Below are 12,467 nucleotides of genomic sequence, written 5' to 3' on the forward strand. Positions count from 1 at the left end.
ATATACAAGTTTCTGTGTTAACATATGTTTTCAGTTCTCTTGTGTATACATCTGGGAGTGGAACTGCTGGATTGTATGATAACTGTTTAATTTTGGAGGGAACTGCCAAACTGTTTTCCGAAGTGGCCGCACCATTTTACACTCCCACCAGCAGTGGATTATGGTGCCAGCACAGGGTCACTTTGATTTGCTGTCACTAGAGTGTTCCAGACCAGTTCCAAACCCAGTCACACGTGTAGAGGGGTAAGATATGTGATTTGCATCTCTTTACCTTAGAAACTCCACCTACACGGCAGTGGTTGTATTAGAAACGGTAGGGTTGCAGCCTGAAAATGGTGAAAAGCACACATCTTTGCAGCTCTGTCTGAGCCTCCTTGTGGCCTCATGGTCAGAAATGGACTGGCAGCCATTCATCCAGAGGTAAAGGCAGAGGGTTGGATGGATGGTGTCAAACTGGTTAGAATGACAAGAGCCCTGACATGCAGGCTGCTGAGCAAGACAAGAGAAGGAGGAGTGGGCGAGATCTGCAGAAATGGGTGACGTGCCACCAGGAGAAGAGCCAGGGTGGCACTCAACCCCAGGGTCAATCCAGACTGCATGCGAGCTCAACCCTCTGCTGCCTGCAGCCCATGGGAGCTGTGCTGGGCTGGGGCCAAATGTGGCAGAGACTGGCTTGTTGTTCACCAAACATGGTTTCCCTGCTTCCTGGGCACAAGGTATGACTACATTTCCCAGCTTCCCCTGCAGTTAAATGTGGCCAGATGACGAGTGCTGGCCAATGAAAAGTGGGTAGAAGTTGGGTGCACCATGTCCAGACCCGGCCCATATAAACTTCCTGTCTGATCCTTCACTCTGCCTCTCTCCTTTTGCTGACTGAATGGAGAGGATCCCAAGGCCCCTGAGGAGGGTGGAACCTCGCTATAGAGGGTGCCTGAGTTCCTGAGTGACCACATGGAAGGCCTTGGCAACCAGGAACATCTTCACTGGACTTTCAGTCAGTCGGAGTGACACACCGACTTTGATTTTAAGTCATTGCGCCTTGGAATTTGTTTGTCATAGTAGCTAACATTACTTATTCAAACTAACACCCCAACTTCTCAGAGACCCTGGGAGAAGATGTGGCTAGGAAGGGACTGTCCAGTGATGGGACAGAAACCTATGAACAAGGAGCTCTTGTAACCTGGAGAGCCTGGAACCCAGGCCCCAGCACAGGTTCCCCACATCCTCTTGAGGAGTCAGCATAGTGCCAAGGATGCCGAGGCTGTGCTTCCTAACTCAAGCCTAAAACTTCCCTCCCCGCTGCCAAGCAGCCCTGAAGATCATCCCACGGGGGAGAAAATCTCTAGGTGTCTGCCAAGATCCAAAAAGGGATGGCTGCCCAGGGCCGCTTCGGCACACTCACCGATGGTGTCCACCCGTGTGATCACCTCATCCTTGCACAGGGTTTGGCAGGTCTGGTTGTCAGCCAGGCTCCCTGAGTGAAGCAGCAAGCACTCAACACAATCTCTTTGGAAAAGAGGCAAGAAACGTGGGTGTTAGGTGCTGTGGAGCAGTTCCACACGTGAACTGAGCTCCCGACAGTGCATCCCAGCCCTCCCGCAGGGCCCCGAAGGCTGTAATCTCGTTCTGTCTTCAGGTGTTTGGCCTCAGGGAAGGTTTCTGCTCTGCCCTTCTTGCTGCTCTTACATGGGGAGGCTCGAGAGTTCCTGGAGGGACATGTGTGAGTTTGGAGGCGTGTCTGGTCTAAAGTCAAGTTGCAGGCTGGAGACCTTTCACATTCTGATACCAGGAGCCAAATCCATCTCTAGTGTGTCAAATGCTTCCCTGAGGAGTCTGCCCCAAACTAGAAGTTTCTGAGTGACAAAAAACTGTTCCCAGCCTCGTAGAGGGTCCTCAAAGCCCCACAGCCAGTGCTTGCTGCCCACACATTGACCCAGTTCCCAACATGCCCACCAGGGGACCGTCAGCAGGGCGGGCTCTCCAACCACCAGCACAGTGGACTCTCCAGGGAGACTTTCAAGACAAAATACCACTGCCTGCACCCAGCCACACCCACGGAATCGCACCTCTGGGCCGGAGCCTGGTCTCCCAGGGATCCTGATTGACAGCGAGGGCTGAGCACACACATCCTGGAAATTCTCAGGCCCCAGCCCCCTTCGTCCTCCCAGACAGAGCCCACCTGGCAGTTCCCCAAGGGCCCTGCTCTCCACTCACCTGTCAGACTACACTGGACTCTGGGAGAGGCTACAGGGTGGTGGCCCCCTCCCAGGGAACCCACATTCAACAGGGGCCTTCTGGAGAAAATGGGTTAGGAACCAGAGGATATACTTTGAGCCCCTCTCCCCCTACATCAGGCTGACAGTTTAAATGAGATACTGTGTGAAAATGCTTAATTAAAATGCTCAATCAATAGTTAGCATTTAGACTTTCCATGGTCAACAGCCAGTTCCACACCTTCTCCATCCGCCCTCAGTTACAGCACAGAGAATACACCTGTGAGGGCACGAGGCCAGAGAAGCTAAGCCTTGACTAAGGGTCTGAAAGCTTGTTGTGGAGGGGAGCGAGGGTCCCTGACCCCTCTGGGGACTGCGGGATGGGGGCGCATAACCGGAAGGGTGAGAACTCAACCCCAGGGAGGGAGGGGCTGGGACGAAACACCCCACTGGCGATGAACTTTCAGGAACTCTGTGAGGTGAAGGTGCTCGGTGGCCCGCAAGGAGGGTGAGAGCCCCCGACACAGGGACTTCCTCAGGAACCCTCGTGAGGACTTGACAGCCAAGTGTGCAGGGACAGCCACTGCTTCCCTGCAGCCGTGCCCCGGCACCAGAGGGCAGGGGGACCTCCTGGGCCTCGCTACCTGGGACAGCTGCCCAGCTTACCCCACAGGCCTGTGGGGACAAGAGGAGCTGTGTGTCTGGAAAGCTCTCTGGCAAAAATTTAGAGGGATACACAATCACCTCGCCTTTATTGTTATCATTTTTTAATCCCTTGGGATAAAGAGGCCAGCTAGACATTTCCAGGGCAGAAACTGTGGACTGGACCCTCAGAACTGGAAGGAAGCTCAGAGAGCGTTTCATTAAGGCCCCCTTATTTTACTGGTGAGGAAAATGAGGCCAAAGAGAAGTCAAAGGCAGCTGGGTCCAGCACCAGTGCCCGCCTCTGAGACGAGTCCTCACTCCACTTCCTGAACATTCAGGAGGAATGGGCAAGTGAGTAGAAAAAGTAGATAAGACTTACGAGGGTTCTAGTATGATCAAGAATTCTACTAGCCCAGAATCGGCCACAAAATCCCACTCTCCTGGGAATGACTTCACGGAAACATTCTGGAGTTACAAACAAGTTGGTAATGCTGGCACTTCCCCTGAGGCCAGAGCCCTAAGGGAGGCAAGCGACTCGGCTGGGGGCCAGGCAGGGGTGGCTGCAGCTCTGGTCAGTCATGCTGACCCTGCTGGCCCCTCCTCCAGCCTCCTGGATTAACACATTCCAAAGAAAGATGGCTGCTTCCCGGCTCAGCTAGGATTCACCCTGCCCTCCATCTGCAGCCCCCGTTGTCTTCAAACCACAGGGCCACTTCCAGGAAACATTCCCTCATTTATCCATGTGGACATATCAGTCTAACTGGTATGCTCCACATACTAGGTTGAAACTCATGCTATACTGTGGTCACAAATTAAAACAGGTCTGGCTTTTTAAACAAACAAGTAGCTGAGAGGGACTTTGCTCAGAGAGCCTTAATTGAAATCAGCTGGGGCTGAGTGTGACCTCACCCAAGGTGAAAGGCTTGTTTGGTTAAGTTCTAGAAAGTGGAGATGGGTTGCACAGAAACCCCAGGAAAATAAAGGACATAAGATATTCAAAACCTGGTGCCTCTCAGGAAAGCAGCAAGTAGAAAAACAGCCTGATATAAGTCACTATCAAAGGGACTTTGTTTCTTGTAAAGAAAATTGCAACTGGGCTGTGAAAGAGACAGAGAGGGTCAGTGTGGCCCAAGGATGAAGACGGAACGGTGAGGCTCCCTACGGCATCTCTGCTCTGCCCGCTCCTTTGGTATTGCTTAACGGATAATCAATTATCAAGTCTACGTCTTCTAGGAAACAAACGCTTTAAACATTTAAAGCTAAGGTTGTTTTCCCATGGGGCCTTTTCACAGCCCGAAACCAATCTGACATTGCCTTATTGCTCCGGGGGACGGGAAGAAACTGGCTTTATCGACTTCTACTGATGCCATGTGTGTTGTCCTGGCTCCCCCCTCCCCCCATTCACCTGGTGTGCCCCAAGGACGGGGAGCAGACACTCAAAAGGGTTCTGCTGGCGGGAGTTGGGGGAGGGCACCTCCCTCCAACATAAAATGTGACAATGGCTGGGATTCCATGCTCAGCTGGCCAGTTACTCGGGTTCTAGGTCCAGGATCCTAACCGCCTCCCCTGGGATGTTTCCATTTGGATTTCTGTTGTTTCTCTACTCCTAGCAGGTCTAAAGTGGATCTGTTTTCCTGCTCCCTTCCTCTCCTCGGCTCCCCTCCAATTGCACAAAATAAAATCTGGCCCTGTCTATCTCGTCTCTCGATCTGCAACCAGCTTTCAATTACCCACGCCTGAATTATTTGTGGCAAATGTCCAACAGGGGTTCTGCCACCAACAACATTTCTGAGCACAGACTGACCAGCAGCCGGGCAGACTCAGGGAGCACGAATTCACTGCATTATCAGCCCGAGCCCGACGTTTGGAGGGGAACTCTGCCAAAAGAAAATTGCAGTTACATTCCCCAGCCAAAGAGAAACAACGTCTGTCTTATTATTTGTTTCTGATGATCTCCCTCCCTCTTGGCCCTTAGCACGGATGACGATGGCACAGCTGTTTCTCTAGCAAAACTCAAGAGAAACTATCACTCCTGTTTCCTGACAGCATAACTCCCTGCCGTCTTTAATTCCCTCTCATTCGCACTCTGGCAGGGCATGGGGGCAGAGCCATGGGGAGGTCAGCACGGGGAACGTGACCCCGAGGCTGGGTCAGCACAGGCCCGGTGCCGTGTCTAGACAATCTCTGCATTCATCAGCTGTGCAGAGCCAGCATTCCATTATCTGTATAAATGGAGCAGAAAATTCAAAAGCCCAGGCAGTTTGTCTCTGGCAGGCCTTATCTAGGTCGGATGCCCTCTGATCCAATGTACCTTCCGATTATGTTTTGTTTAAAGCAACATTTCCCATGCGGGTGCCTGTGAAACATTGTTTGGGAGACTTAACGGGGTGGGAGGGGGGAGGGCAGGAATCAAATTCATTTGGAAAAAAGATGCATACTGTATCCCCTCTGGAGACATACAATAGCACACTGAAGGCTCTGAGAAGATGCTATTTTGGTACCAAAACCAGTTTAATCTCATTAACTCAGTAATCTGGTAATTTCTAAACTTGTTTAGGACTAGAATAGCAGCCTTTTTTTTTCGTTCTGTTTTCTTTTTATTGTCTTATGAAATCCCCATGGAACCGGTGTTTCAAAGATGCTATTTTGGTTAATGTTAGTAAGAGTTTTGCTCCCCAGCAAGGCCGGGTGGGTGGAAGATACGGGAGGTGGGGAGTGAGAGGCTGGCCGGCTGAGCATCGGCCCTGCGCGCTGCGGTGAGAGGCTGGGGCTGTGGGCGGGGCCGTTACCTCTTGGTGCTGCAAGCATCCGGGCAGGTGGGGCACTTCTCGCATGTCTCCCCAAAGGCTCCTGGCTCCGTGCACTGGCACTGCCCACAGACACAGTGCCCGCGGTCACTGCAGATCTGGCCGTCCTTGGCCTGGCACGTGCTGATGTCTGTTGAGCAGTTACAGTTGTCCCCAATATAACCTGCATGGCACTTGCATTCTCCGCAGTGACACTCACCGTGGCCTAAAAGCACACATAGCACATCAGGACCTGCCCACACGAACGGATAACCAACGCCCCAGCACCCGCCATGTGCCTGGCACTGGAGAGCCAACGGAATGAGACCCTGAGACCCTGACCATGCCTTCAGAGTCCGTCTGGGCAGACAGAGGGCCTAGTGCTGGCATGGAGTGACAGCAGGGGGCCCGGGCAGTTGTGTGGCCTGGCTGGGTCTGGGGTAGTTCACCAAGTTTGTCCAGAACTTGGCCAAGCCACACCACAGGACCAGGAGAGCTTCTTCCTGCCTCTGTTATGTCAATAATGGCCCCCAAATATGTCCACATCCTAATTTCCAGAGCCTGTGAATGTTGCCTCATGTGGCGAAAGAGACTCTGCAAGTGTGACTAAGTGAAGAATTCTAAGATGAAGAGAGTCTCCTAGATTATCCAGGTGGGCCCTAAATGCCATCATGAGGGTCCATATAGTGATGGCAGAGGAAGGCAGAGGGAGATTTGACCACAGAAGGTGGCGCAATGGGACAACAGAAGCAACATACTATGCTGCCACCTTTGAAGATGGAAGAAGAGGCCACAAAGCCAAGGAATGCAAGGAATACAGCTCTAGAAGATGGAAAAGGCAAGGACATGGATCCTCCCCGAGAGCCTCCAAGGGAGTGCGGTCCTGCCCCCTTGACTTTAGCCCAGTGAAAACGACTTCAGACTCTGACCTTCAGAGAATACATTTGTGTGTGGGGTTTTTTGGTTTTGTTGTTGTTGTTGTTGTTGTTGTTTTGCTTAGGAAGATTAGCCCTGAGCCAACATCTGTTGCCAATCGTCCTCCATTTTATATGTGGGTTGCCGCACAACATGACTGACAAGTGGTATAGGTCCATGCCTGGGATCTGAACCCACAAACCTGACCTGCCGAAGTGGAGCATGATGAACTTAACCACTACGCCACAGGGCGGCCCCAAACTTGTGTTGTTTTAAGTCACTAAATTTGTAGTAATTTGCTACAGCCACAATAGGAAACCAACAGAGCTGTAGTCCCTCAGTCTTAGTGAGGCACTGAATTCTTGCTCTGGCCTTGGACCCATAGCCCAGAGCAGGAGGACACAGGAGCAGGTGCCAAGAGCAGCAGCAGAAACAGCAGCTAACACTGAACAGCGCTCACTGAATGCTCATCTCTGTAGGCCAGGCTTGATTGCCTCAGCTTGATTAATTCCTACAGCCATCCCATGCAGTGGGGGTCAGTATCAGCCTCATTTCACAAGTGATGAAAGTGAGACACAGGAAGATGAAGGTTGTTGAAGGTTATACAGCTAGCGGCCATGGTGCCAGGACTCAAACAGGGGAGTCTGGCTCCAGAGTCCATAGTCTGAACTCCAGAATCCACTGCTTCTTAGAAGAAAAGAGGACAGAGCTGGCCCGAACCAAGATGAGACCCAGCTGAGGGTGGCCCCACCCGCCCGCCCTTGTAGGAGGGGTCCTTTCCACAGCCTGCAAGGGGGACGGGCTGGGCACCCACCCGAGGCTCTGCAGGTATCAAGGTCAGGGGATCGCTCAGCTCAGAGGACTGAGTGTGTGTGTCAGAGTGAGTGTATGCAGCAGGCGCATGTGTGAGCGAGTGCGTATGTGTGTGCATGTTGGACAGTGAAAGCAGGCAGAGTGCCATCTTCCAAGGGGGCCAGGAGCCTGAGGGTTAGTGGAGTCTCATTTCTCTATACTAATAGAGGCAGAAAGTGGTGCTATGAATGGCACCTAATATTTTAAAATCTTCCTTATGCTATTATTGCAGCATACTTTCCTTCCTGATGCCATTTTGCTAAGGCTGATCTTAATAGGACCAAGAATGTGCATTTACTGAGCACCACTTAGATACCTGCAGGAGAGTGAGAGGCAGCGATGGGCATCCGAGAGGTGGGGGCCTGCCTTTTACTCCCACACCGGAGCCAGTTATCCTTGTCACTGGATCCCAGTCCCTCCTGTGAGACCACCAATGAGTGTGACCCACAATTTAGGTCAAGACCTAACTCCAAAGAGCCTCTTCGCCCACCACTTACTTCCTGCCCATCCCCGCTCTGTCTGCTCTGTAGTGTCTGCAATCTGCAGGTGGCAGGGGGGCCATCTGGAGCAGCCGAGCCTCCCAACCCTCCTGAACTGGCAGCTTCTCTGCTCGCCTAGGGGCTCACAGCCACCGCAGATACTGTGCCGGGCGAGAGCGCCCTCCCATTTCACAGGCAGTGCTGAGGCATATGGCAGCCCTCTGGGAGAGGTGAGCAGAGCCAGGCTCTGGCCAGGGGGAGGCTGTGGAGTGTAGCTTAAGCGCCTAGAAGCCCGTGTGTGATGTGTGAGCCACAGGAGAGAGCAGCCCAGTGCTCAAGGGTTACATGGGGGGTGGGGAGAAGGGAAATGGCAGCAGGGTGCACAGCTCATCCCAGGGAGGGAGGCATGCACACCCCTCCGCCCCCCCAGTCTATGAACAGCACCAGTTTCAAGCCCAGGCAGGCAGGAAACCACCCTCCACAGGAAGTCTTCCCAAATGAAACGGATCCAAGCTGCACGACTCCCTCACTCTCCAGCCTCAGGGACCACATTGGTCAAGAGCCTGTTTTAGATTAAAATGGTTCACTGTCGAGGGTAATTCCCCCCGGCCCCAACCCCCGACGTTTTATTATGAAAATTTCCAAACGTGCAGCCAAGTTGAAAGGACTGCACAGTGATCCTGCCTATCCTCACCACCCACATCCCACCATCCGCAGGTGACCTGGTGCTTTAGCACATACCCATCCACCCCTCTAGCCATCCACCAAGCCATATTTTTAAAAACGCATTTCAAAGTGAGTTGCAGATAGCAGTGCACCTTAGGGGTAGGGTTTTAATAAAGCCCTGGCTTGTACATCACATCATCCCATAAGGCACAAATACGATAAGTAAAAGTCACGGTGAGTGCTGTATTACAAGCAGCAAAGACGGGACACAGGCCAGAGGACTGCTTTGCTTGAGATGGTGGGTGTTGTTTTCCTTCCTCTCTAACTGTTTTTGGCGGCAATATAAAATTATCCAAATATAACTTGATACAATATTCCAAAGTGTCAAAGGTTTAGAGAAGAGGTGGCAGATTATGTTGTTGAAGAGCTGGGTTTCGGGTGAAGCGTGTGTGTTGAAGGTAGAGCTCACTCCCCGTGGTGACTGGCCATCTAAGTGAAAAGATCTGCTCACTGGGAATGACGGCACACAAGGCAGAGGTGCCCACGGCCCTGTACTTCCCCCTAGGATGGTTGATTGGCAAGTAAACAAACCCAGCCGCTTCGGGTACATCTGATACCACGCAGGCCCGAGAGCTCCAAAACCCAGCCCAAGGTCAATGCAGTTGAGTTGCCCCTGATCTAGGGTTCAAGTAGCGAGAGTTAGGAGTCAAGGGCAGGACAGAGCGGGTGGGAGCTGACGCTTCACCAAAGGTCACCACGGTTTCTGGGAGAGGGACAGGACTCACCACCAGAGACATAAGCCGCTCCTGAAAGTCCCCACACGCCTGAGCACAGCAAGGAGACGACAAGGAAGAAACCGTACAAAGCACCCAGGAAGTGGACAGAGCACAAAGAGCCGCAGGTGGGCGAGCAAGCAACGGGGAGCCTCTGAGGGGCTGTAGGACATCAGAAAATCCTTGTCCGTGTGGCCTTTTGGCCTCAAATATTTGACCACCCCAAAGCAAAGTCCCAGAGAGCCAAACTAAGAAAAAGCCCAGGCTCTATGCTCGGTGAAATGGCTGAAGCCCCCTGCATGCTTGTCCTCAGTGGCCCCCCTGACGGCCCCAGTTTAGTTTGGCAGTAGTCCATCACCTTTCAAAGACAACTTGAAGCAGCTACGGCAAAGATGTGGCATGTGCTGCCCTGTCCCCTTTCACACCTATGGCAGACAGTGTTGTCTAATCATGGGATTGCTTTCCAGGGAGCCTGGGCTTGGCCTCGGAATCCTCCTCAACCCTGTACTCCAAGTAGGTTCTACCAACTGGTAGGAGCTGGCACACAAGATATTGCTACTTGCCATCTTGGTTTCAAGCTTCCAAGTCTCCTTTGGAAAGGGTGACCCACAGAGAGTGGCAGAAACCCTGCAAGTCTGGTCACACTTCATCCTGATCCAAAGGTCTCAGATCCTGTAGTTGGGCCCCAACCTGCCTTTCCCTTCCCCTGCATGTGTGGAGACTTCCCGCATCTTCTCATCAGCCCTTGGCCTCTCCTCATGCCCCGGCAGGAACACGTGTTATTAAAATGAACGAGGGTCATTTGGCCCTGTCCCAAGGATCAATAATCTGTCAATCACCAGTAGAACTGAGTGGGGGACTGGGAACATGATCCTGGCTAACAACACCCAGAGGACATAAGCAAGGACTCCTCATCAAAACAAAGCTCATTTCCAACGCCACCCCCAACACCTTGGCAAAGTGAGTCAAATTTAATGATGCCTGTTTAATATTGTGCAGACATAGAAATATTTTCATTACACATAGATAGGGATATTGCAGGGCATGTGAAAGCACTTTGTAAGCTGTGAATTGCTACATGTGCAAGCTATTATTAGTACTACCTTTGTTAGAATGATTGATAGCTAAATGGACAGGAAGTTGTAAATGTGTCCATTTATTCAGAATTTCAGCTCTACAGAATTCAACAGCTTTCCATCAGCAAAACAGTGCTTGTGTGGGCTGTGGGCCAAGATGTGGCCCCTTGCCTCCTTTTATAAAATAGAATGCCGGTTATTTAGAGGAAGGGGCGCCCTTGCAGCAGGCTCAGAAGGAGCTGCTGGAGAGGGAGGGGGATCAGTGGCCTGAAAGCCAAAAGAGCTGGGAGAGGAAGCCCGGCATCTGAGCTCTGCAGAGGTCAAGGGCAGATCCTACCGCCGCTCCTGGGTTTTGCCAGTCAGTGGAGGGGGGGAAGGCAGCATCCAGCTGGTGGAGAGGAGAGGCGGTGGTGACAGCGAGCACAGGCAGCTCCCACAAGTGATCCAGTTGTGGAGGGAAAGGAAGAGGTGGGAAGGAGGAAGGGGTTGCTGAAGATGGGAGGTATTTGAGCATTCTTCTGATTAAAGAGAAAGACTCAGAAGAGAGTTTCGGGGGAAATGGAGGGATGGAGGGAATGGCAAACTCTAAAGAGATCCCAGCAGAGAGAGATGTAGAGGGAGAAACGGAGAGGACGAGCCGGGGGTGAGGGCTGTGCCAGAGGGAGGTTCTGGAGCTTTCAGTTCCAGCAGTTAAGTAGCTGCCTGAAAGGCCGAGGGTCCGCGCTGGAACCAAGTTCAAGTCTGTCCTCCACCATTCACGGTGCCCTTGGGCAAGTCCCTGAACCTGCCTGATGGTCCTGAGGACAATGCCTTCCTCACAGTGTGCTGTTAGAAATACGGGCGCTACTGCAAGTCCTAACACAGTCTCTGGCACGCAGGGCCTGCTCAGGAAAAGGGAGCTGGAATTGCCCTGACTGCCACAGGAGCTGGACCACTGAAGGATTAAAAGGCCAATGCGCTGGACAGCTCATCACAGGGAAACGCAGGGCACCCAGGAGGGTGGGAGGTGGGGGAGAGGGGGCGGGTGTGAGGTGGACTGTAGGTGGTGACCAAGAGGTCAGGGAGTGACAGGAACAAGGAAGAGTCAAGGATCATGAGGATCACGCAGCAGAATGGCACCGCCTCAAAGGAGGGGACGGAGTTCAAGGGGATGGAAAGCAAAGATCTGAAGGGAGCACTGAGGAGCGAGGAGAGTGCTGACGGGGTGTGGGAGGAGGCCAGTCCCCACCCCAAGTCTCTCCCACCAATGCACTCGAGGAGCAGGGACCACAGGTGTCAGGAAAAGGAGGGGGTGGGGATTTCTGCATAAGGCTGAGGATGAGAGGAGCCTGTGTACCACGGAGCGTGGGTGGTGGACAGCAGAGATACAAGGAAACATCTGGAAAATGGGGCAGTAGAGTGTGGTGGTGAACACGTGGCTTCTGTAATCAGTGTAGATTGCCTCCTGAACGCACTATTTACCAGCGGGAAGGGACGTTTAACCCCTCCATATCTTGCTTTCTTCATTTTTACAGTGGGGCTAATAAACATACCTCCCTCAGGGAGCACTTCGTTTGGCATACAGTAAGTGCTCAATAAGTGCTAGCTATCTTCATCATAGTAGTCCCTGTTATAATGGGAGCGAGGGGGGAGGGAAAACGGATTAGATCTTCTTGGAGGATGGGAGGGAGCACTTTCTAGTAGCTCCGATCAAAGATTTTCAGGGCTAAAGGCTCCCGTAAGGTCACCATATCCACGTCCAGCCTGGAGTGAGACCGCCCAGGGCCTGGCAGGGCCTCAGGGGAGGCTGGCACACAAGGGCGCCTGCGGCCCTGCTCGGGGAGCCCCTGAGGGTGCGAGGACTCAGGGACTGCGAGGGGCAGTCAGTGAGGGACGGAGGTGAACTGGCCCTCGGCAGGAAGAGGACAGCTAGATGTCTGAGGCAGGGTTAGGTGGCCCTCAGCCCCAGGCCCAGGGCAAAGCCCCAACTCCACCTTGCTCCTCAGCTGGACTCCGGGTCTGCAGAGGCCCAAGGCGGCTGTGGGGTGACCTCAGAGGACTTGCTGGGGGCTGTGGAGCTGGA

General features: G+C 52.8%; 1 protein-coding gene across 2 annotated transcripts in view; it reads right to left on the reverse strand.

The window, feature by feature from the left end:
- Positions 1–12,467, reverse strand: part of ITGB5 (integrin subunit beta 5) — a 107,951-nt gene that overhangs the window by 4,852 nt on the left and 90,632 nt on the right. For both annotated transcript variants that reach the window (XM_046658758.1, XM_046658757.1), the window contains exons 11-12: positions 5,648–5,870; positions 1,403–1,506 (exon numbers count right to left, since the gene is read on the reverse strand). In XM_046658758.1, the coding sequence (XP_046514714.1) occupies positions 1,403–1,506; positions 5,648–5,870 (327 nt within the window). The remainder of the gene's footprint in view (positions 1–1,402; positions 1,507–5,647; positions 5,871–12,467) is intronic.

This window comes from Equus quagga, chromosome 4 (genome assembly GCF_021613505.1).
Source record: "Equus quagga isolate Etosha38 chromosome 4, UCLA_HA_Equagga_1.0, whole genome shotgun sequence".
Taxonomy (NCBI): Eukaryota; Metazoa; Chordata; class Mammalia; order Perissodactyla; family Equidae; genus Equus; species Equus quagga.